At 47.1% G+C, this 26,463-nt stretch overlaps 1 protein-coding gene across 1 annotated transcript; it reads right to left on the bottom strand.

Moving 5' to 3' along the window:
* Positions 1-1,039: 1,039 nt before the first annotated feature.
* On the bottom strand, positions 1,040-17,070 carry GPR142 (G protein-coupled receptor 142). The gene is made up of 2 exons (XM_030206872.1): positions 16,932-17,070; positions 1,040-1,920 (listed from the first exon to the last, which is right to left on the bottom strand). The coding sequence occupies exons 1-2, from the start codon at positions 17,068-17,070 to the stop codon at positions 1,040-1,042; spliced, it is 1,020 nt and encodes a 339-aa protein (XP_030062732.1).
* Between the last annotated feature and the right edge of the window lie 9,393 nt (positions 17,071-26,463).

Here is a 26,463-nt window from a genome sequence, read left to right as displayed (position 1 = left end):
CATCAACGTGCAGGACGTCAGAAACAGAAGGAAGCCTTTTGCGAGAAGAAGAGGACCTCGGTTGGCGGGGATTGGGGTCCCCCACCATCAAAGGCAGGCCATGGCGACAGCGGGTTGGCAGAGGGAGGGGGGTTGGGCAGGTCGTCAGCAGGGGGGTCCAGGGCCAAATCTATGGGGGCCCAGGCCCCCCTGGCCCCACGTAGCTACGCCACTGTCGCTAAGTGTATTCTGTAACGATGTGTGCCGAACTTCTAATGCATGCAGGCAAAAAGGGGCATGGTTAAAGATGGGGAAAGGGCATTTCGTGGGCGTTCCAAAACTTACGCATTGACATTACTCTAAGAGCGTAGCAGTAGATTATCGCAGGTTGAATCCACAGCACTATACCATAGTGCAACGTTAGCAACTACTACAGAAATGGATTACTGACACTAAAGCAGAGCTGCCAAGGAGGGGGGGGGCACTGGGCCACGTCTGCTGTTTGAAGTCCTATCCCAGTGCATTGTGGGATTTGTAGTCACCATCTGTACTGTTTTTCTAAATCAGTACTGCAAACACCAGAGACCTTTGTTAATGTCGCATTCTGCTCCTTCATAATGGGGTTTCTTCTTCTTGGTGGTTTGGAAGCTAGAAGGGACATTTTAGTGACCACCAAGCTATTCTACCCATCTAGCATGAGTCCCCAACTTTTTGGGTGTATTTCAATAAAGTTCACACATAAGGATTATCCAGTCTCCCTTGTGTTCTTTGGAAGTGCCGTTCCCTTTACCCTACTTTTTGGTTCACTTCACTACGATCGTAGGGATTGTGTTCCTCCACATTTGCCCTCGCCTTTTGGACACCTTTGACCCAGGCCCATGTTGTCTGTACTTAAATTTGGCCTAGTGAAGCTGCATCCCTCCATCTATGACCAGAGATCTGTAGACAGATTTCTCTCTTTAGCTGTACTACTGGTTTCCAGTTCCTTCTCCTCTAGAGACTGCCGGTTCTAAGCTCCCCTACATCAGCCTCAAGTGCATTTACTCTAGGCTGCAAAGGGTTACAGGCAAGTGCCATTCAACAGTCCAAGTGGTTTGAGAGTCAGGTCAGAAAGGCTGCCGCTGTGTGACCCATTGGCAGACCTCGTACAGTGTGATTTCTGGATCCCCAACACCTCCCACACCATCGCCCGGAACTGCTGGCTGACAAAACAGTAGAGGAAGAAGTTGACAGCCGTGTTGAGCAGAGCAAGCATGTTGCTAACGTCCATTGCCAGGTGGACCCGCCAGTCCTTGTACACTGTTGACACGTACATATGGTAGATGATGGTAAAGGTCCGAGGAGCCCAGAGAATGGCGAAGACCGTAGTGATAGCTAAGAGGATTGCAGTTGTCTTGCCTACATGCAGTTGGTAGTCATTGCACTTTTTGCTCTTCCTCAGGTTTTCGATGATAACAGAGTTGGTAATGAGGAAGACAGTGCAGGGTATGAAATAAATGATAAAGCAATGCACCCACATCAATATTTTATCAAGAGTGTTGGGGGGGTTGGGATTCCGCCAGACATCTGACCACCAGTAGAAAGGAATTCCTGTGATAAGGGCCGCAAGAAAGACTAGAAGTATGATCTTCTTGGTGCGTTCTGGGTAGGAGAGTCTGCGGTACTGGAGCGGGTGGCACAGTGCCACATAGCGATCCACGGTTAGCACCACTGTGATCCAGATAGAGGCGTGGTTTGACCCAAACTCCAGGATGCTGACTGTTTGGATGAAAGCGTCGGGGACCTTACGATGCAGGATGGCGGTCTGGAGGATGAACCCCACGAAGACGATGAAGATCTGGGTGAGGATGTCCGAGGTGGTGAGAGCCAGGAGGTAGCAGTAGGATGATTTCTGGGTTTTGGTGAAAAGCCTTGAGAGAGCTATAGCAGTCAAAACGTTAACTGTGGAAGAACAGCAAGAAAGGAAAAGATTACTTCGGTGCTCTGGATGTGCCCAAAAATAAGGAATAAGTTACTCATTTCAGTGTTTTCTCAAATGACATTTGAAGAGTATAAGAATTTTGGAATTTCAGAGTTACATGTGTGGATTTCTAATATTGGGTCTTGGTATCATCTTATTTTCTTTTCCATGTTTTATTTTATTCTATTTCTATTGATTACCTTAAACATCTCTTTAACCCAACTGATCAAAATCTCATTGTTATCATACTGGATATACACTGGAAAATACTTATACGTGGATACAGTGGCTTGGAGGACGCCACTAAATGGAAAAGCATGGTTTGTGTAGAGAAGACATACCCATCTTGTGTTACATAAGTACATAAGTATTGCCATACTGGGACAGACCAAAGGTCCATCAAGCCCAGCATCCTGTTTCCAACAGTGGCCAATCCAGGTCACATGTACCTTTCAAGTTCCCAAAAAAGTACGAAACATTTTATGCTGCTTATCCCAGAAATAGTGGATGTTCCCCAAGTCCAATTTAATAATGGTCTATGGACTTTTCCTTTTGGAAGCTGTCCAAACCTTTTTTAACGGTGTTGGAAGATGCCATGGTGTCTCCGTAATGCCGGGCTCACACATGTTACTTTCAAAGCTGGAACTGTCTGCAGAGGTCTTCCTAGATCTCTTTGGTTCTGTCCTACTGAAAGGTGACCCGCGCTACGCTCCTGATCGTGAATATTTGAATTCCTGTGCCACATGAGCAGCAGTTGAGGCTGAGTGAATGGTGTAGGTCTTTCCTATTTTATTTTATGGAGTTCGGGAACTAGAAGCAGGAAAGAACACGAACCCCGGCTGAATCTCCCTCGCCCTGATGCAATAGCGAACGAAGATTTGCTCTCATAAGCAAGGGAGTAGAATGTGCTCTGCTAAATTTTCATCAGAACATTCTGGAGTCTGACGTTTCATGATGCCACCAAGTCATGCAAAAGTTTGAGTTTTCAGAATAGTGGCTGTGCGTAACATTGTTACTTAAGAGTTTATGTTACGACGTTATGATATTATACAAATCATTTGTTATTAGGAGGTTAGATTTTGACTGTTTAATAAGCTGCGTTATAGGCGTGTTAGTATTTTTAACGCACGTTAGCCATGAACCTGCATTGAGCATTTACGCGCCTACAATATCCCTATAGGCACCTACACGGTTAATGTGCACGCTAATTGTAGGTGCGTTAAAAACACTAACGCGCCTTAGTAAGCAGGGCCCTAATGTTTTATTTATAGAAAACATTAACACATTTTTATCCTTTTATCTTTGTTATTATCATCATGTAACACCCATTAAAAAATTGTGTTATGTGCTCAGAAACCAAATACGTGCCCTATGTGATGAAAACCACAAGGACAACCGCAGATTCTATCATCGTGCTCTATATTTGAATAAGTTCAATGAGAGTCACTGTATCCTTCCAACAGCCAAGCCAAACTCCGTACTTATCTTCGTCTTTTGCATAAACAGTCTTTGACTTGCGTAGATCTATGTTTCACCAACAGTGTTATTCAAAGTACTAGGTCAAAGTAAAAATAAATGTATATTTGAATACTTAAGTAAAAGTAAAAAGTGCAATGAAGAACACATTAAGGTCCCTGTTTACTAAGCATCGCTAAGGGCACGCTAACATTTTTAGCACACTAATTAGCATGCGCTAAATGCTAATGCTAATGAGAACATTTAGGTGATGCTTGCGTTTAGTGCACGCTAAAAACGTAAAAAGTTATTGCTTAATATAATACTTTTTGAGTAAAAAGTAAAAGTACCAGAACTACAATGAAAGCAACTATTAGCGTTTTTACCCAACAACTTTACTGCTCTACAATTCAATCCACTTTGCTTTTAGTAAAACTACATTTTTGAAAATGACTGTCACTGATGCGAGTGCACTTGTGAGTTATTAATCCAGCACAGCTAAAAAGATGTTGAGCAACTGCTCTGGCAGGAAGTGGATTTTTCAGTCTGATAAAAAGTTCCTTCAAATCAGGCCAGGTTGCCTGATCTCTTCTGGCTGCATCTGCAGGTTATGATCAAGGGAATCTCTGAAATACTTGACTTCCGCAGAGCAAAGAATACTTTATCATCACTGCAGTGGCGTACCAAGGGGTGGGGGCGGTCCGCCTCGGGTGCACGCTGCTGGGGGGTGCCGCGGCGCTCGACTGCTCCTCCAAGTTCGCTAAACTTCGTTCGTTTGCTGCAGCTCCCTCTGCCCTGGAACAGGTTACTTCCTGTTCCAGGGCAGAGGGAGCTGCAGCGAATGAACGAAGTTTAGCGAACTCGGAGGAGCAGGCGCGCGCCGTGGCACCCCCCCAGCGGCGTGCACCCGGAGGGGTGTCATTTCACCGGAGGAGGGGGAGGTGTCATCTAGCGGGGGGGGGGGGGGGGCGCGCTGCACCCGGGGGGGGGGGGCGCATCGGCGCTCCGCCCTGGGTGCCATCCAGCCCAGGAATGCCACTGCATCACTGAAGGAAAGCTCTGGAACAAGGGGGCATACGATGGAATTAAGAGGGAATAGGCTTAGGAGTAAACAAGAAAGTATTATTTCACAGAAAGGGTGGTGGAGGCATGGAATGGCCTCCTGGTGGAGGTTGTGGATTCGAGAACTGTGTCAGAATTTAAGAAGGCACGAGATAAGCACGTGGGGTCGCTTAGGAAAAGGAAGAGTTAGGGGTTACAGAGGATGGGCAGACTAGATGGGCCATTTGGCCTTTATCTGCCGTCATGCTTCTGTGCAGTGGCGTTCCGAGGGGCGCTGACACCCGGGGCGGATCGCAGATGCAGCGCGACCCCCCCCCGGCAAAGGGACACCTGCCACCCCGGTGAAAGAACCCCCCCAGGTGCACGTCGCTGGGGGGGGGGGGTGCCACGTGCCGGTCAGCGTCATTGGTTTCCATGCTCCCTCTGCCCTGGAACAGGAAGTAACCTGTTCCGGGGCAGAGGGAGCATGGAAACCAACGACGCTGACCGGCGTGGCACCCCCCCCAGCGGCGTGCACCCGGGGAGGACCGCCCCCACCGCCCCCCCTTGGTACGCCACTGCTTCTGTGTTTCTATTATGGTCATTATCCTCAGCATTAGAAATAGTTCTCTCTAATTCATCACTTGCATCTTCATCTTTACCTTCATTATCATCGTCATGCTGTCCAATTACAAAGAAGTCTTTCACAAAGTTGGAATCGCAAACAAGTTTTCATTGAACGGCAGACTCTGTTTGAATATCTTTGAGAACTGATGCAACAACGTCAAACGTGTGGAAACCCTTCCGTTTTAAGGCCAGACTAGCAGACTTCCTTCCCAAAGACCTTTATCAATCCGGTGGACAGTTTCTTCAGTGTAAAATTTCCTATGGATGATGGACCGCCTGTTGTGGTAGAGACATATGTCTGTTCACCAAGAATTGCCACCAACTTCAGCTTCATCTCTGTTTCAAAGTGACCAAACTCATCACTGTTCTGTTCGGCTGGAAGCCGCTAACCAGTTCAACAAACGCAGGCAACTTCACCGTTCTTGTAGGTTATATTCACTGAGCAGCAAAATTTAAGAAGAGATGATCCACTGTTTGCACGATGAGGTTTGCAATAGCAAAACTGTCTTCCAGGTTTTGCTGTTTCATTTGGTTTACTGAGGAATCAAGGAGGGGCATAATCGAAAGGGGCGCCCAAGTTTTCCTGAAGACGTTCTCGTAGGACGTCCTGGCGAAGGGGTGGGGAAACCCGTATTATCGAAACAAGATGGGTGTCCATCTTTCATTTCGATAATATGGTCGGGGACGCCCAAATTGCGAAATTTAGGTTGTCCTTAGAGATGGTCGTCCCCGATTTTCAGCGATAACGGAAACCGAGGATGCCCATCTCAGAAACTACCAAATCCACGCCATTTGGTTGTGGGAGGAGCCAGCATTCGTAGTACACTGGTCCCCCTGACATGCCAAGATACCAACCGGGCAACCTAGGGGGCACTGCAGTGGACTTCACAAATTGCTCCCAGGTGCATAGCTCACTTAGCTTGTGTGCTGAGCCCCCAAGCCCCCCAGCCCCCCCCCCAAACCCACTCCCCACAACTGTAAACCACTACCATAGCCCTTAGGGGTAAAGGGGGGCACCTACATGTGGGTACAGTGGGTTTCTAGTGGGTTTTGAAGGGCTCACATTTCCACCACAAGTGTAACAGGTAGAGGGGGATGGGCCTGGGTCCGCCTGCCTGAAGTGCACTGCACCCACTAAAACTGCTCCAGGGACCTGCATACTGCTGTCATGGAGCTGGGTTTGACATTTGAGGCTGGTATAGAGGCTGGAAAAAATATTTTTTTAATTATTTTTTGAGGGTGGGAGAGGGTTAGTGACCACTGGGGGAGTAAGGGGAGGTCATCCCCGATTACCTTCGGTGGTCATCTGGTCATTTAGGGCACATTTTGTGGCTTGGTCGTAAGAAAAAAAAGGACCCGGTAAAGTCATCCAAGTGTTCGTCAGGAACGCCCTTCTTTTTTCCATTATCGGTCGAGGACGCCCATGTGTTAGGCACGCCCCAGTCCCGCCTTCGCTACTCCTCCGACAGGCCCCCATGAACTTTGGTCATCCCCGCGACGGAAAGCAGTTGAGGACGCCCAAAATCGGCTTTCGATTATGCCGATTTGGGCGAACCTGTGAGGAGGACGCCCATCTTGCGATTTGTGTCGATAGTAACATAGTAGATGACGGCAGATAAAGACCTGTACAGCCCATCTAGTCTGCCCACATAACAAATTTTTAATGGATGTTATATAATAATAATAAAAAAGATAAATAAGAGGATAAAAATGTGTGAAAATTTTCCATACATAAAGTATTTATGTATTTGTATGATATTAGAGATATTTGAAGCTCCACATTATTAGTAGCAGGGCTTTTTTTGAGGGGGTACTTGGGGTACTGAGTACCGGCACCTTTTCCATTGTCTGCTAAAATTGACCTGTGGACCCCAAGTTTTATGAAAGAGCTCAGGCTCTACACACCAATTCTGCCTTGTCATAGATTCTGTGACTGGTTGCAGGGGGCCTGGCTATTGAGGGGTGGGTTCCTCAGTGATTAACCCACCCTTAAAGGGTGGCCAGGCATTTGAGTACCGGCACCTTTTTTGCTAGAAAAAATGCACTGATTAGTAGTTCAGAAGGAATGGATCCTCAGGAGCTTAACCGAGATTGGATAGCAGAGCCTGTAGTGGGAGGCGGGGCTGGAGGTTGGGAGGTGGGGCTAGTGCTGGGCAGACTTATACGGTCTGTGCCAGAGCCGGTGGTGGGAGGCGGGGATAGTGCTGGGCAGACTTATATGGTCTGTGCCAGAGCCGGTAGTTGGGAGGCGGGGCTGGTGGTTGGGAGGCGGGGATAGTGCTGGGCAGACTTATACGGTCTGTGCCAGAGCCGGTGGTGGGAGGCAGGGATAGTGCTGGGCAGACTTATACGGTCTGTGCCAGAGCCGGTGGTGGGAGGCGGGAATAGTGCTGGGCAGACTTATACGGTCTGTGCCAGAGCCGGTGGTTGGGAGGCGGGGCTGGTGGTTGGGAGGCGGGGATAGTGCTGGGCAGACTTATACGGTCTGTGCCCTGAAGAGCACAGGTACAAATCAAAGTAGGGTATACACAAAAAGTAGCACACATGAGTTGTCTTGTTGGGCAGACTGGATGGACCATGCAGGTCTTTTTTCTGCCGTCATCTACTATGTTACTATGATATACAGTAATGTGATATATCGCGAGGGGTACGATAGAAAATATGCATCATGACATCACAAGTATCATCAGCTCAGCATGGCAGAAATCCAGTGCCCACTGCTTGTTAAAGAGATTCCCTGGTCACTGTTTCCTTTGCATGGACTTTATGGACTCCATTCTGTAAATGGCGCCCAAATTTGAGCATAAAAAACTGCGCACTAAGCGTTCCAACATTTCTAGAATAGCACTTGGCCCCGGGATCCGCAATCAATTTGGGGCATGAGGATTTATACCATCTGAACCCTGGTGTAAATTCCCGTGCTTAAATTAAGCGCAGATCCCTTGAATTTTGGAGGAGTGGAGGAGAAGGGTGCAGATAAGAGGGATTTACCCAGTGAACGGAGTTCCCGGGGAGGAATGTAGGGAGAGATGAGAGTGGAGAGGTACTGAGGAGCTGCAGAGTGAAGGCACTTATAGGTCAATGTACCTCCGAATGAAACACAGTGCAAAGCTCACACACAGCAGCAGCATAAGTCTATTGTGTGTGTGTGAGCTTTGCACTGTGTTTCATATCACACAAAATTTTGGAAAGCATCAGCCTTTTGAAATTAGTGTGTTGAAGCCTCCTTTGTCATTGGTGTGACCCCTGACTCAGGTGCAGTAGCACCGAAACACGGCCCGTGTTGGGTCTTTCTTCAATCAAAGTTCACTATTAAAGAATTTTTGTCACGTCTGTGGCCGTGACCACCCTCAGACTTACCTTATTCCTGGGGGTCAGCTTCCTAGCTGGCTCCTGTTTCTTCTGTCTGTCCTTTCTGAGCTAGCTCTGGCTCTCTGTGCTAGCTGCATCCAGCAGCATGACACTAATTGCATCACTATACTGCACCTGTGGGTGTTGCCTGGGTTAGCTCTCTCTCTCTCTCTGTGCTGGCTGCTTCCAGCATGACTCTAATTGCTTCACTACATTACACCTGGGTGTGGGAAGCCTCTCTGTGTTTCACTGTGCTTTCTGCCTGCTCTGTGGTTTGTGCCTGAACAGCCTCCGTAGTGCTTAGAGATTGCTGCAGCTGTGCCTTTGGTGTTGAAGGGCTTTATTAAGCACTTAGAGACTGCAGCCTTTGCCTTTGCATTGCCAATGCCTCCGCAGTGCCTTAGGACCGGAGGTTAGTGTGCTGTTTGCACAGTTAGCTTTCCTTGTCTTTTCTTGTGGGCTTCCAGTCCTTCTGCTTTGCGAGTTACTATCATCTGTGGGCCTTGCCTTCTGGCTCAGGGTATTATTGCTCTGTGGGCTTTCAGTCCTTCTGTGTCTATTGCTCTGTGGGCTTCCAGCTCTTCTGTGCCCATTGCTCTGTGGGCCTCCAGTCTATCTGTGTATATCCCTTTATCTGTGGGCTTCCAGGCCTTCTGGGTGTATTACTGTGGCCTGGGGGTTTCCAGCCTTTCTGTGGGCTTCTAGCCTTTCTGGGTGTATCTCTCTGACCTGTAGGCTTTCAGCCTTTCTGTGTATATTATTCTCTGTGGGCTTCTAGCCTGTTATCCCTGTGCAGTGGCTCTGCTCCCCATCTGAGGTTGGTTAGCAGCTGTTGCTGCAGCCATTTCTCTCCTTTCTATATGTTAGCTACTGTAGCTCCAGTCTAACCCTTCCTCTGGCAAGTGTAGCTGTCATTCCCATTCCCTTGAGCTTAGCTTGTATGTAGCTCCTGTGTCCTCTTCCCTGCCTGTCTGCCTGGCTTTAGCCTAGGTACCTAGGAGCACCGCTGGATCCTGACTCCGGTTGTTCCTGTTGCTGGTTCCAGTTCTGGTTTTCCTGTAAGCCCTACCGGCTGCTCGAACCTGAGGGCTCAACCCTCGGGGAAAGGCAGCTAAGCGTAGGTGAAGCCTACTCCAACGGGTTCCGGTCCCGTGGGTTCCAGTCCAGTGGGTTCCGCTCCAGTGTGTTCCAGTCCAGTGGGTCCACTCCAGTGTGTTCCAGTCCAGCAGGCTCCACTCTAGTGCGCACCCGTCCGGTGCGTTCCAGTCCTGTGTAGAACTCCAGTCCGGGGTTCCGGTCCAGTCTTGTCTCGTCTCTACCTTGAAGGTGATCTTGCCTGCCACTGCCGCTCCATGGTAGTGGTCCAAGGACTCACGAACCCAGTGCTCCCGGGGAAGAAGCCTGCCAAGGCCCTCGAGAACACGACAATTTTTTAAATGAAAGAACTGTGTTCCCTTTTGTTTTTAAAGGCCCTTTGTGCTGTTTTGTTTTTTGCTTGGTCTTTTTCTGTACTTGGTTCCCTCTCTTTGTCACATCTGAGCATATCCAAAACACGTACCTACACTAGCGCAGGCCATTTTTCAGCGCAGACAGAGATTCCTTTGATCAATACCTGCAGATCTAGTTAAAAGGCACCAGTAATATTGCAACCAGTGACATAGCTACATAGGGCAAGGGGGGCCTGGGCCCCCGTAGATTTGGCCCTGGACCCCCCCCCGCCGCCGACCCTCTCGACCCCCCCTCCCGCCTCCAACCCGCCGTCGCCGTCGCCTACCTTTGCTGGCGGGGGACCCCAACCCCCACCAGCCGAGGTCCTCTTCTTCTCGCAAAAGGCTTCCTTCTGTTTCTGAGGTCAGATTCACAGAACGAAGCCTTGCAGATCAGCTGACGTGCAGGACGTCAGAAACAGAAGGAAGCCTTTTGCGAGAAGAAGAGGACCTCGGCTTGGGGGGGGGGTTGGGGTCCCCTGCCAGCAAGGGTAGGCGACAGCGGGTTGGCGGCGGGAGGGGGGGTCGAGAGGGTCGTCGGCAGGGGCGGGGAGTGGCACTGGGGGGGGGGCTAAAATGTGCCCCCTCACCTCGGGCTCTGGACCCCCCCCTCTCGCCGAAGTCTGGCTACGCCCCGATTGCAACCTGGCCTGATTTGAAGGAACTTTTTACCTGACTGAACAATCCACTTCCAGGTAGTGCAGCTGTTGAACACCTGCTTAGCTGCGGTGGATTAATGACTCACAATAACACTCACATGAATGACAGTCATTTTCAGAAGGGCTACATCTGTCCGTCCTCCACCTCTTGTACTTGTTAATCTGATCATTGATCTTGTTATCAGCCTGTTGGTAGCCACAAGAGCAGAGAAGAACATGGAAACAAACCAAATTAGCCCAGTGTCTGAAAGGGCAGACCCTAATCATCACATATCCTGTTTGTGCAAGAACAGCCCCAGGACTCATGTAAAAGATTCAATAAGCCACAGGACAGCTTGTTCAGTCAGGTTTAACACTTCCTGGGAAATGCACTTTTTTTGAAATGTTTAGGAAGTTCAACCCTTTTTAAAGCATGAGAACATTCCTCTTAGAAGTAGGGCCGACGGGGAGGGGGGGGGGCAAGATTCCCCAGGACCAACCTCCAAGGGGGGCCCAGAGCCAGAAGGTTCTGCTCCCTGAGTCTTTCTCTCTCCTGCTCCTGTGTGTGGGGACCTGGGTGATTGTGTTAATGTGATAACCGGGGTCCCAGCACACAGGGGCAGGAAAGTGACAGACCGAAGGAGGAGCAGATGCAGGAAGGTAAGGGGACAAGGTGGCAGTGGCCCAAGTGGGAGGGGGCCACATTGGTGCAAGTGGGGATGGTGACCCGAGTGGGAGGGGACAGCGGCAGTGGCCTGAGAGGAGCGGTAGTGGCCTGAGGGGGCAGCAGTGGTGGCCCAAGTGTGTGTGTAGGGAGGGGGGCAGTGGTAGCAGCCTGAGGGGGGGTGGCGGCAGCCATGCCCTGGGCTTCGCTCTGTCTCTCAGCAGCCTTGCTTACAACATGTTTTCTAGTCTCAAGGTATCATTTTCCAGTGAAGTAATCGGTCTTGTATGTAATTCATTTCTAGTACTAAATACAAGACATTCGGCAGTGCTTCAGCACTTCTAGTAATGGATGTCTGATGACTGGCTAGAAGGAGAAAACAAGAATTCTGGAACTGGAGGGCTCAGGGGATGGACACAGGGATACAGAGCCTTTGACCTCCAGGATGGAGGACTCAGGGGATGGACACAGGGCTACAGAGCCTGTCACCTCTAGGATGGAGGGTTCAGGGGATGGACACAGGGATACAGAGCCCGTCACCTCTAGGATGGAGGGTTCAGGGGATGGACACAGGGATACAGAGCCTTTGATCTCTAGGACTGGAGGGTTCAAGGGATGGACACAGGGATACAGAGCCCGTCACCTCTAGGACTGGAGGGTTCAGGGGATGGACTCAGGGATACAGAGCCCGTCACCTCTAGGATGGAGGGTTCAGGGGATGGACACAGGGATACAGAACCTACATTTAATATAATTATAATCTGTTATGCACCTCCATGGCTAATCTGTCTATTCCCAGATATAGTCAGCACCATTAGGAAACTCAGTTCAGGGACGATGCATTTTATTTTTCAGGTTGAATCATTCCTCTGAAACAGGACAGATGCACACCGAGGAGAAGTGCAAGAAATGGCTGGAAAAAGAGACATCTGAGAACCCACTGTTACATCAGATAAGTGCCCTTTTGTAATCTACATACCATAAATCCATTCATGTATAAGCCCCAGCAGTTAACCACTTTCTGGCATTAAGCTCTGACAGGAAAGAGCCAGGGCCAGCAGACTTTGACTGATGTATTTGATTAAGCCGCTGAAGTGAATAATTGAAAGAGGGTCATGGAGTTTTGCACATGGGGGTGATGGAAGCATCTCTCAGGGAGAGTGAGAAGAGAGAGGAGAAAAAAAAACTCCACTGCACCAGAACGTGGAGAATGTGAAGGGCTCGAAGCTTGACTGTAGAAAATTGTACATCTTAGATGCGATATAGAAACATTTACTGTTAAGAAGGTAAAGCTAGAAGTCTCGAACAGCCATTTATATGACTCTTTGGTATTAATCTAGGTCTTCACTGGCAAATGAACTCAATCTTTGGGTTCATTAGGTCAATAGCTTTTCTCTTCATTAGCTACTGGACAGTCACTGCACGTGAATCTGATCATTAATGGTACTAGGAAAGGTGATGACAATCACTAGATTCATAATTATTCATTCTTAGTCATTGTTAATTATCAAAGAGAATTAATTTGATTCTGTATTATAGCACGGAGCCAAATGATTTGAAAAGAACACTTTTGTCCAGAGGAGGTCCCAGTTTTCAGTGTAGTGAGGAGCATGACGGAATAGTCTCTTAGCAATAAACCTCGACTTTTTAGCCAATATTTCAAAGAGAATGAAGCCTTATGAGCCCATGTGTATCGGTATATATGTGCTTGTGTATATGTGAGTGTATGTGCATGTGTGTGGTATGAGTGTGTGTGCATGTCTGTATAGGTACAGTGGGGGAAATAAGTATTTGATCCCTTGCTGATTTTGTAAGTTTGCCCACTGACAAAGACATGAGCAGCCCATAATTGAAGGGTAGGTTATTGGTAACAGTGAGAGATAGCACATCACAAATTAAATCCGGAAAATCACATTGTGGAAAGTATATGAATTTATTTGCATTCTGCAGAGGGAAATAAGTATTTAATCCCTCTGGCAAACAAGACCTAATACTTGGTGGCAAAACCCTTGTTGGCAAGCACAGCGGTCAGACGTCTTCTGTAGTTGATGATGAGGTTTGCACACATGTCAGGAGGAATTTTGGTCCACTCCTCTTTGCAGATCATCTCTAAATCATTAAGAGTTCTGGGCTGTCGCTTGGCAACTCGCAGCTTCAGCTCCCTCCATAAGTTTTCAATGGGATTAAGGTCTGGTGACTGGCTAGGCCACTCCATGACCCTAATGTGCTTCTTCCTGAGCCACTCCTTTGTTGCCTTGGCTGTATGTTTTGGGTCATTGTCGTGCTGGAAGACCCAGCCACGACCCATTTTTAAGGCCCTGGCGGAGGGAAGGAGGTTGTCACTCAGAATTGTACGGTACATGGCCCCATCCATTCTCCCATTGATGCGGTGAAGTAGTCCTGTGCCCTTAGCAGAGAAACACCCCCAAAACATAACATTTCCACCTCCATGCTTGACAGTGGGGACGGTGTTCTTTGGGTCATAGGCAGCATTTCTCTTCCTCCAAACACGGCGAGTTGAGTTCATGCCAAAGAGCTCAATTTTTGTCTCATCTGACCACAGCACCTTCTCCCAATCACTCTCGGCATCATCCAGGTGTTCACTGGCAAACTTCAGACGGGCCGTCACATGTGCCTTCCGGAGCAGGGGGACCTTGCGGGCACTGCAGGATTGCAATCCGTTATGTCGTAATGTGTTACCAATGGTTTTCGTGGTGACAGTGGTCCCAGCTGCCTTGAGATCATTGACAAGTTCCCCCCTTGTAGTTGTAGGCTGATTTCTAACCTTCCTCATGATCAAGGATACCCCACGAGGTGAGATTTTGCGTGGAGCCCCAGATCTTTGTCGATTGACAGTCATTTTGTACTTCTTCCATTTTCTTACTATGGCACCAACAGTTGTCTCCTTCTCGCCCAGCGTCTTACTGATGGTTTTGTAGCCCATTCCAGCCTTGTGCAGGTGTATGATCTTGTCCCTGACATCCTTAGACAGCTCCTTGCTCTTGGCCATTTTGTAGAGGTTAGAGTCTGACTGATTCACTGAGTCTGTGGACAGGTGTCTTTCATACAGGTGACCATTGCCGACAGCTGTCTGTCATGCAGGTAACGAGTTGATTTGGAGCATCTACCTGGTCTGTAGGGGCCAGATCTCTTACTGGTTGGTGGGGGATCAAATACTTATTTCCCTCTGCAGAATGCAAATAAATTCATATACTTTCCACAATGTGATTTTCCGGATTTAATTTGTGATGTACTATCTCTCACTGTTACCAATAACCTACCCTTCAATTATGGGCTGCTCATGTCTTTGTCAGTGGGCAAACTTACAAAATCAGCAAGGGATCAAATACTTATTTCCCCCACTGTATATATGTGTATGTATGCTTGTGTGCATGTGTTTGTATGTTTTTATATGTATATTAGTGTGTTTTGTGTGTATTTGTGTCCGTGTGTCTATGTATATGTGTATGTGTGTTCACTTGTGTGTATATGCATGTGTGTGTATGCGTATGTGTATATTTGTGTCCGTGTATATGTATGTGTTTATGTTCATTTGGTATGTGTGAGTTTTTGTGTGTGTGTGCACGTGTGTATGTATATGCGTGTATGTGTACTTGTGTTTTTTGTATGTGTCTTTGTATGTATATGTGTGTATTTGTGTTTATGTGTATGCATTTGTGTTCATGTATGTGTGTGCATGTGTGAGTATGTATCTGTGCTTTTATTTGTGTGTGTGTGCACATGTGTGTGTATATGTGTGTGTGTGTTTGTGTGTATGTGGGTGTATATGTGTCTGTGTGCATTTTTGTGTATATGTGCATGTGCTTGTGTTCATGCGTGTGTGGGTGTGTGTCTATATGTGTGCTTGTGTGTGCGCACACACATGTGTGTATGTGCTTATGTGTGTGCTCATGTGTGTGTGTGTCATGATAACTTTGAAATCTGATGCTCACTGTGGCCAGGCACCATATAAAAAGAGCAGCAGCATTGGTGTGTAATGTTGTGCTTATTATCAGTGTTGCCAGTTGTTGAAAGGAGCCGCTGAATACCATAAAGAGAAACCACCTTGCTGTTCACACACACAAGTCACTACATTACCTTGTGTGCATAAGTTCCAGGCAGTGGCTGAACTGTGTTGCTCTGTGTAGAACCCTGGCCTCCAGCCCAGCTGTATTGTGATGGCAAAATCATGTATTGCCAGTGCAAATTTAAGGAAAATAAAGACATGAGTCGCTACACTCACGTTAGCCCTCTCCTCAAGTCGCTTCACTGGCTCCCTATCCGCTTCCGCATACGGTTCAAACTTCTCCTTTTGAGCTACAAGTGCATCCACTCCGCAGCTCCTCAGTACCTTTCCGCTCTCATCTCTCCCTACACTCCTCCCCGTGAACTCCGTTCGCTGGGTAAATGTCTCCTGTCGTCCACCTTCTCCCCCACTGCTAACTCCCGGCTCCGTTCCTTCTATCTCGCTGCTCCCTATGCCTGGAATAGACTCCCTGAGCCAGTAGGTCAAGCTCAGTCTCTGGCTGTCTTCAAGTCTAGGCTTAAAGCCCACCACTTTGCTACTGCTTTCGACTCCTAACCATGACTCTCTTACTCAACACCCTCACTTATCACCCCTACCACTGCAATTTCCCCACCCCTAGCTGTCTGTTCGTCTGTCCAATTTAGATTGTAAGCTCTGTTGAGCAGGGACTGTCTTTTCATGTTCAATTGTACAGCGCTGCGTAAGTCTAGTAGCGCTATAGAAATGTTTAATAGTAGTAGTAGTAGTATGAGCCAAGTATAGGACAGTCAAGCCATTGTGACATCACTGATGAGGTTGGCTCTTAGGCATTGGTGGACTGAGGCATTATGACATCACAATGTCAGCTCTGGTTAAATCACCGCAGTTCCTCAGTACCTTTCCGCTCTCATCTCTCCCTACACTCCTCCCCGTGAACTACGTTCGCTGGGTAATTGTCTCCTGTCGTCCCCCTTCTCCCCCACTGCTAACTCCCGGCTCAGTTCCTTCTATCTCGCTGCTCCCTATGCCTGGAATAGACTCCCTCAGCCGGTACGTCAGGCTCAGTCTCAGGCTGTCTTCAAGTCTAGGCTTAAAGCCCACCTCTTTGCTACTGCTTTCGACTCCTAACCATGACTCTCTTAGTCAACACCCTCACTTATCACCCCTACCACTGCAATTTCCCCACCCCTAGCTGTCTGTTCGTCTGTCCAATTTAGATTGTAAGCTCTGTTGAGCAGGGACGGTCTTTTTCATGTTAATTTGTACAGCGCTGCGTAAGTCTGGTAGCGCTACAGAAATGTTTAATAGTAGTAGTAGGGTCAGCATCAGTGCCAATCGCATACATATGTATACAATATGTAAGCCGCATTGAGCCTGCCATGAGTGGGAAAGCGCGGGGTACAAATGTAACAAAAATAAAATAAAATAAAATATATTGGACCCTTGGTATTTGGGGTTTTCAGGGTGTGTCAGGAGGACATGAGGACTTTGATAGGCCTGATTTAGTCACATCTGTGTGTCTGCGCATGTTACAAAAAGCAAACTTCTTCATTCAGGGTGAAGCTAATTGTTAGACCCACAGGATAAATGACACCTACATCAGAGCTGTAACAGTCTGGACATTTCCTACAGAGGAAATATTAGTTACAGCCTCAAAACTGAAATATACAGTGAAAAACCACAGTCTTTCCCGGCACTGTTGGCGACTGGTTGTGTAGCGTACCTGGCAGTCCGAGACAGAGCAAAATGCTGTAGTAAATCACCGGAAAGATTCCCACCATGCACGTGGACCTCTGCAAGTGTTCCTTCTTTTCTGCGTCCTCAAGTTGCAGCAGGAGGCTGGTGTTGGGCAGATGGATCATGTTTTGCCACCTTCAATGACCTGTGAATGTAAGAAAGAAAGAGTCCAAGGCTTAAGGAGGTGGCCGTCTCCATTACATCCTACTATGACACACCAGCCAGTAGAGGAAAAGTCAAGTCTTCTTATGTCCTGCAAAAGAAACAAAGTCAACATCTCTTCATAATGGTTTTTTTCTCAGGGAGCCTTCTGCCTCCGTTCCATGATGCCAACCTAACTCAGTCATTGCTGAGATTTTGGTTCCTTCCTGTTTTAGTTTCATAGGAGGTGCCTAGTGGTTAGGGTGGTGGACTATGGTCCTGAGGAACTCCCAATTCAGGCACAGGCACCTCCTTGTGACTCTGGGCAAGTCACTTAACCCTCCATTGCCCCATGTAAGCCGCATTGAGCCTGCCATGAGTGGGAAAGCGCAGGGTACAAATGTAACAAAAATAAAATAGATACTATTGGAGATTCTACATGGAATGTTGCTATTACACTAGCAACATTCCATGTAGAAGGCTGCGCAGGCTTCTGTTTCTGTGAGTCTGACGTCCTGCATGTGGAGGAGTGGCCTAGTGGTTAGGGTGGTGGACTTTGGTCCTGAGGAACTGAGTTCAATTCCCGGCATAGGCAGCTCCTTGTGACTCTGGGCAAGTCACTTAACCCTCCATTGCCCCGTGTAAGCCGCATTGAGCCTGCCATGAGTGGGAAAGCGCGGGGTACACATGTAACAAAAAAAAAAATACAAATATAGAAAATGACAGCAGGTAAAGACCATATGGTCTATCCAGTCTGTCCATCCATCCACATCAATTACTATTCTCTACAAATCCCTTCCTCAGGGATCCTCTGTACATAGAAGCAGAGAAAATAACACAGATAAAGACTATATGGACCGGTGGCATAGCCAGACTTTGTATTTTGGGTGAACCTGAGCCCCAAATGGGTGGGCACACGATTCCACACCCTCCCACACTTTCTGCCCCCGTGCCGGCGACCCCTAACAAATAAAATAAATACCCGAACTGGCGGGGATCCCCAAGCCCCGCCAGCTGGAAGAGGTCCACCGGCAGTCAGAAAAGGTCATTCCTCTACCTGCAGTAGCCGGGGCGCTGTCCACATGCCGCCGCTGCTGTGCCAGCCTCTCCTCTCCCACACATGCTCAGTTTTTGCGTCTGCGTCAAAACCGAGCATGCATGCGGGCAGCACAGCAACCTGTGGACAGTAGGGGAATGACCTATTCTGGCCACCGGAGGACCTCTTCCAGCCGGTCTTATATTCCGCCAAAACCGATATACTCATATCACCCCTCTCCTCAAATCACTTCATTGGCTTCCGATCAGATATCGCATACAATTCAAGCTCCTCCTCCTTATCTACAAGTGCACTCAGTCTGCGGCTCCTCACTACCTCTCCACCCTCATCTCCCCCTATGTTCCCGCCCGCGACCTCCGCTCACAGGACAAAGCCCTTCTCTCAGTACCCTTCTCCACTACTGCAAACTCCAGGCTCCGCTCATTCTGACTTGCCTCACCCTATGCCTGGAACAATCTTCCTTTACCCATACGCCATGCCCCCTCCCTACCCATCTTCAAATCTCTGCTTAAAACTCACCTCTTCAATGCTGCCTTCGGCGCCTAACCGCTCGAGAAATATAGAATGCCCCAATCTATCCACCCTATCAGATTAACTGTTCACTCGTCCTCTAGATTGTTCACTTGTCTTTAGTTTGTTCTCTTGTCTTTTAGATTGTAAGCTCTTTGAGCAGGGACTGTCCTTCTATGTTTGAATTGTACAGCGCTGCGTAACCCTAGTAGCGCTTTAGAAATGTTTGTTAGTAGTAGTTAGTAGGTGGGGCTTGAGAATCCCTGTAAGACATAACAGAGGTGCCAGAAGTTTCGGTGGGCCTGGGTGGGAGATATCTGGTGAGCAACCATGCTGAAGATGAACTTTACAGTGTGGCATTACTTACTGTATGTACTAGGTCCCAATTAACCTGAAGCAGCATTTTCTTTCTGAAACGCTGGCTACCGTCGGTGGGACTGCACAGCATTGGTTTTCAACAGAGGATGGTTTTTTAAAAAGATTTTCAGATAAGTCAACACATCTTGATATTTGAACTGTTCTGTACATAATCACTTTCTGAATAGTGAAAAGTGAAAAACTTACAATTTAAAAAAGACATTTGAACAGGAGGTTTTTACGCCTATGAGGTGGCTGTTATAGGTTTGTGAGGACCTTTGAGTCCTGATCTGAGCTCTGAGCACCTATTTCTATACCGATTTGTGAAGTGGATTGATTGATCTGTTAATCCCAAACTGGGTGGGCCCAGGGCCTACTCTGGCCCATACATGGCTATGCCACTGACTATCCACACCAACTACTAACCTCTACATTCCCTCAGAGATTCTCTGTGTATAGAAACATAGAAAATGACCCAGATAATGACCTTATGGCCTATCCAGTCTGTCCATCCACACCAATTATGAATCTCTACAATCCCTTCCTCTTCCCAGCCCAGAGATCCTCTGCGCTTGTCCCATGCTCTCTTGAATTCAGATACAGTCCTCTCTCCATCACCTCCACTGGGAGGTCGTTCCATGACTTCACCTCCCTTTCTGTGAATAAGTATTTTCTCAGGTTACTCCATTTACCTCCATCCTAGGCCTCCTCATTCTAGAACCTGGATCTAACTTCTCCTTCTTAGGCAGCCAACTCTGGAATGCCCTCCCCAGACCAATCCGATCACTCAGTGACCATCTGCCCTTTCGGAAATCACTAAAAACTCATCTGTTCGGGCAAGCCTACCCAAACGATCCAGATTAATTCCCACAAACCCATCTATTCATCACATATCCAGGAGACAATGACCTAGACTACATCTCCCGCCTCATTTTCCCCTGCTTATCCCCTGTTCTATCCCCTTTCGCCTTATCTACTGCTCCCCCAATGCTCACCTACCCTTACTCACACCTCTCCTACTCCCTTCACTCTTGCTCATTCCCCTCCGCCTCATCTACCCTCCAATTGCTCACTTACCCTTGCTCATACTTCTCCTACTCCCCTCATCCCTGCATTTCTACATTTCTATTTCTTTTATTACTCCGATAATACTCAACAATTCTCTCCACCTATACTTTGTAATCCCAATTACTATGTAAACCGCATTGAACCTGTTTTGAGTGGGAAAGCGCGGGGTACAAATGTAATAAATAAATAAATAGAACCTCCTTTCTGTTGAAAGATGCCCACTTATTGTGATGTATAACTTGGAGGTGTTCACAGAAAATGCTTCTACCATATCTCCCCTAGTGTATCTTTTGATTTGTACGTCTGTTCCCTAGGTTGTTTGACAAAGACCACTGGCTATTTAGCAGCTGCCCTCTGGACTGTGGTTTTCAGAACTGTGCATATAATAACTACAGTGAGATTTCACCGAAAATATACATAGAGACACTCTCAGCTGCTTTTTCCTGTGGGCCAGTCCTCTCCCTGTGCACCCAAGTCTCCTTCTGGCTTTTTGTCATTGCCTTATCTACCTATTTGGCTACCTTAAAACCATCAGTTCTGATCACCGCCATACAGGGGCGTAGCCAGACACCCAATTTTGGGTGGGCCTGGGCCCAAGATGGGTGGGCAGAAGAACCCCACCCAGTCCCACAGTTGATTCGGTCTCTCCTCTCGCCTGCATTCCATATGGTCTCTCAAACATCCCCCCTCCCCCGCATACCTTTTAAATAGCAGATTTTCAGCAGCAACGAGCAGCAACTAATACACACTGCTCAAGTTGGCCCCACAGCCTTCCCTCTGATGTGTTTCCACATAGACGGGAATACATCAGAGGGAAGGCTGTGGGGCCAGTGTGAACAGTATGTATCAGTCGCTGCTCGCTGCAGGTGAAGATCTCCTATTTACAAGATATGCAGGAGGGACAGTTGTTGGGAGTTTTTGGCTGGTGGGGCTTGGGGATCCCTGCCAGCCACATCATAGGTGCTGCTACTGAGTGGACCTGAACCCAAAGTGGGTGCACAAAAGTACTTCACTCCCTAAGCTGTATTTCTCCCTTGGTTTTTTGCTGACCAAATGCATGACCCTGCATTTTTTAGAATGATCTCTTAGCTGCCAAATTCTAGACCATTCCTCAAGCTTTGCTAGCTCTTTCCGCATGGTTTCTTACACCTTCCAGAGCGTCTCCTTTGTTGCATATTTTTGCATCATTTCGTAAAAAGGCAATTATTTCTCAATACCCTTTTACAGACTTCCTCAGAGTGAACTCCGTTTGACACTAACCTTTGTCGCCTCTTACTCAACTTTATCAGTTGCCTATGGGGAACCATGTCAAAGGCCTTCCTGAAATCCAAGTACATCATCACATCTAGGAGGTGATGATGCTCCTGTATGAGTCTGGTGAAATCTCGTTTGGAATAATGTGTACAATTCTGGAGACCAAACCTTCAAAAAGATATAAACAGGATGGAGTCAGTCCAGAGAGCAGCTACTAAACTGGTCAGTGGTCTTTGTCATAAAACAAATGGGGACAGACTTAAAGATCTCAATATGTATACTTTGGAAGAAAGAGGGGAGGGGGAGATATGATAGAGACATTCTGGGCGTAGTTGACAGGACGAGCTATAAAAACAAATCCAACCTCTGTAGCATAAATGCCCAGGAGACGAGTCTCTTTCAATTGAAAGGACGCTGTGGAATGAGGGAGCATAGGATGAAGGTGAAAGGGGATAGACTCAGAAGTAATCTGAGGAAATACTTCTTCACAGAAGGGTGATGAAGTCATGGAATGGCCTCCCGGTGGAAGTGGTAGAGATGAAAACTGTATCTGAATTCAAGAGAGCTTGAGACAAGTATGTAGGATCTCTAAGGGAGTGATAGGGAGAGTAGATGGCATGGATGGGCAGACTGGATAGGCCACATGGGGTCTGATATTCAGACGGCAGCAGGCAGCGCATTTCATGTCTGCTGCCAGCATTAAACCTGGATATGCAATGCTGGGCTGTTTCTGGTGACCGGCATTGAATATCTGGGATAGTTTTGGCCGCTAAAGAGTTAACCGACTATGCCAATATTCAGCACTAACTGCTTAACTTTTTAGTGGTCAAAGATAGGCCTGCTGTTTAAGTGGCCTATTTTGACTGATCAACATAGCTGGTTTGGCACGGAATATTTGCACCTAAATGACCACGTCACGCAATATACCTGGTTAGTAGCTAGCCGCTAACCAGGATATATTCATCAGGAGATAACCAGTTATGCTATTTAACCAGCCAGGAGCCATTCCTGGATGGTTACATAGTTTTGAATATCGGGGGGGGGGGGGGGGGGGGGGGGGGGTTCTTTATAATCTGCCTTCATTTTTCTTTGCTTCTATGTTTCTATTTGCTTTCCTAATACGGAAGTTTGTTGCCCTTACAAAATTTCCTTTCAGTTTTGTCCACCACTCTTTGGATTTTTCTAGCTTTCCTGTCCAATCCACGGTTCCTTGAGGTACTTCACCATCTTAAACCCCTTTAGTTTTTCTGAAGACTGAGACCTTCTCCCTCGACTGAACCAGTTTTATTGGCAGGATGGAAAGGATCAGCATGTGGCACTGAAATAGTGATGCTAAGACTACTACTACTACTACTATTTAGCATTTCTATAGCGCTACAAGGCGTACGCAGCGCTGCACAAACATAGAAGAAAGACAGTCCCTGCTCAAAGAGGGGGGGTCCAGAGCCCGAGGTGAGGGGGCACATTTTAGTCTGCCGCTGCACCTCTACTACTACTACTACTACTACTACTATTTAGCATTTCTATAGCGCTACAAGGCGTACGCAGCGCTGCACAAACATAGAAGAAAGACAGTCCCTGCTCAAAGAGCTTACAATCTAATAGACAAAAAAAAATAAATAAAGTAAGCAAATCAAATCAATTAATGTGAACGGGAAGGAAGAGAGGAGGGTAGGTGGAGGCGAGTGGTTACAAGTGGTTACGAGTCAAAAGCAATGTTAAAGAGGTGGGCTTTCAGTCTAGATTTAAAAGTGGCCAAGGATGGGGCAAGACGTAGGGGCAAGTACGTGGCAGAAACCCTAATAGTAGCAACATTCCATGTAGAACCCCAAAGAGTAGCAAGATTCTAGAATTCTAAAGAATAACAAGATTCCATGCAGAATTTCAAAGTGTAGCAACATTCTATATAGAATCTCAAAGACTAGCAAGATTCCATTCAGCATCCCAAGTACATAAGTATATAAGTGTTGCCACACTGGGACAGACCGAAGGTCCATCAAGCCCAGCATCCTGTTTCCAACAGTGGCCAATGCAGGTCACAAGTACTACTACTACTACTACTACTACTATTTAGCATTTCTATAGCGCTACAAGGCGTACGCAGCACTGCACAAACATAGAAGAAAGACAGTCCCTGCTCAAAGAGCTTACAATCTAATAGACAAAAAAAAAAAATAAAGTAAGCAAATCAAATCAATTAATGTGAACGGGAAGGAAGAGAGGAGGGTAGGTGGAGGCGAGTGGTTACAAGTGGTTACGAGTCAAAAGCAATGTTAAAGAGGTGGGCTTTCAGTCTAGATTTAAAGGTGGCCAAGGATGGGGCAAGACGTAAGGGCTCAGGAAGTTTATTCCAGGCGTAGGGTGCAGCGAGACAGAAGGCGCGGAGTCTGGAGTTGGCAGTAGTGGAGAAGGGAACAGATAAGAAGGATTTATCCATGGAGCGGAGTGCACCGGAAGGGGTGTAGGGAAGGACGAGTGTGGAGAGATACTGGGGAGCAGCAGAGTGAGTACATTTATAGGTTAGTAGAAGAAGTTTGAACAGGATGCGAAAATGGATAGGGAGCCAGTGAAGCGACTTGAGGAGAGGGGTAGTATGAGTAAAGCGACCCTGGCGGAAGACGAGACGGGCAGCAGAGTTTTGAACCGACTGGAGAGGGGAGAGGTGACTAAGTGGGAGGCCAGCAAGAAGCAGATTGCAGTAGTCTAAACGAGAGGTGACAAGGGTGTGGATGAGGGTTTTGGTAGAGTGCTCGGAAAGAAAGGGCGGATTTTACGGATGTTGTAAAGAAAGAAACGACAGGTCTTGGCAATCTGCTGGATATGAGCAGAGAAGGAGAGAGAAGACCTATCCATCTCTGCCCTTTCCCCCTACCAGCTGCAATATTGTTCTCTGATTTTATTGACTTGCTGGGACTCGGAAAGACAAGCCTAGATGTTTGCTTTCTTTCCTATCTGATTTTGGCATTCTTTTCTATTTTTATGTGCTTGTTTTCACAGTTTTTATTGTAAAAAAAACACTTAGATCCTTCTATGTTGGTACTTCGCAGTATAACAAGTTTTTAATAAACATAAGCATAGAACACTATTTCCAGAGTGGAAGACAAAAAACAAAAGGCAGATGTAATAAAAAGATAAACAGTCTTTATTTAAAATCCAAAGGCTCCTAGAGATTTACACATCTGTGCCCGACATGGCCACGTTTCGCCTTGAAATGGCTGCGTCATGGGCTAAGTTACCAGCTGGTGGAAAATTACAAACGTCTGGTCCAACGATGTTAAGAGCAATGTTCCTTCCTCTGGCTGCGTTTGGGTACCAGACGTGGTGTTGGACTATGTCGGGCACAGATGTGTAAATTTCTGGGAGCCTTTTTTTTGGATTTTAAATAAAGTCTGTTTATTTTCTTATTACGTCTGCATTTTGCTTTTATCTTCCACGTTGGATTTGGTGGAAAATTTGTCTTGTTGCTTTCTCACTTTTTCCAGAAGTACATGATTCAAATTGGCAACAAAACTGTGGCCTCTCCTTGGATTTCCTTCTCCCTCTGCCATTTGCTGAGGTTCCCAAACCTGGTCCTGGAGGTTTTTGGGATATCCGTAATGAATATTCATGAGAGAGATTGGCATGCAGTGGAGGCAGTACATGCAAATATCTCTCATGAATATTCATGGTGGATATGTCAAAAACCTGACTGGCTGGGGTGCCTCCAGGACCAGGCTTGGGAACCACTGGCTGAATGGATTCTCCATCATTTTGGCCCGCTGAGTAGTCCATGAACCCTTCCTGTCTCAACAGCTTGTAACCTTGGGGTCATCTTCAACTCCTCCCTCTCCTTCTCTGCACATATTCAACAGACTGGTAAAACCTGTCGTTTCTTTCTCTATAACATCAGCAAAATTCGCCCTTTCCTTTCTGAGCACACTACCAGAACCCTCATCCACACTCTCATCACCTCTCGCTTAGACTATTGCAACTTGCTTCTCACAGGTCTCCCACTTAGCCATCTCTCTCCTCTTCAATCTGTTCAAAATTCTGCTGCACGACTAATATTCCACCAGGGTCGTTATGCTCATATTAGCCCTCTCCTCAAGTCACTTCACTGGCTTCCTATCCGTTTCCGCATACAGTTCAAACTCCTCTTATTGACCTATAAGTGCATTCACTCTGCAGCTCCTCAGTACCTATCCACTCTCATCTTTCCCTACATTCCTTCCCAGGAACTCCGTTCACTGGGTAAATCTCTTTTATCTGCACCCTTCTCCTCCACCGCTAACTCCAGACTCCGTTCCTTTTATCTTGCTGCACCATATGCCTGGAATAGACTTCCTGAGCCGGTACGTCAAGCTCCATCTCTGGCCGTCTTCAAATCTAAGCTAAAAGCCCACCTTTTTGATGCTGCTTTTAACTCCTAACCCTTATTCACTTGTTCAGAACCCTTATTTTATCATCCTCACTTTAATATTCCCTTATCTCTTGTTTGTCTTGTATGTCTGTCCTAATTAGATTGTAAGCTCTGTGGAGCAGGGACTGTCTCTTCATGTTCAAGTGTACAGTGCTGCGTACGTCTAGTAGCACTATAGAAATGATAAGTAGTAGTAGGAAAGGGTGCCAGTAAGTCACTGGCAAGGCTTCTGACCAAGGTGCAAATGAAATGAAGCTGGGAATTGACCTGACCAGCAGGTAGACGGCAGCATGGCATTAAATGCTGGGAATCTGTTCCGTTAAGTGTCATGAATCAGATAAGTGCAGGGTCTCTCTTTGTGATCTGTTGTCACTGCATTATGCCCCCTGAATGATTGAATAACACTGCTTCCTTCTGTCTGCCGCCTGCAAAGATGATACAGAGACAGCAGTCTCACATATTTTAAGCCTAAAATCCCCTGTGTGAATAGGTTAGAAGATATTATTAGTTCACTGGGATGTTCCTTCCTCATTAGCCATATATACACTTATGCAACCTTTAGCTCTGCTTCCGAAGTTTCTTTTCCTTCGCTGGAATTGTGACAATGTGGCCAAGAATGTGGGAAGCAGTAATGCAGCAACTGGGTGTGTTAAGAACTGTCTGTCTGGCTTATTCATGCATTTAAAGCTAGACCACGTTGCCAGTAATAAGATGTAGAAGAATAAATACAAC

This window comes from Microcaecilia unicolor, chromosome 6 (assembly GCF_901765095.1).
Source record: "Microcaecilia unicolor chromosome 6, aMicUni1.1, whole genome shotgun sequence".
In the NCBI taxonomy this organism is placed as follows: domain Eukaryota; kingdom Metazoa; phylum Chordata; class Amphibia; order Gymnophiona; family Siphonopidae; genus Microcaecilia; species Microcaecilia unicolor.
Note: the sequence above shows the minus strand (reverse complement) of the source record. Positions and strands in the feature narration are given on the sequence as shown.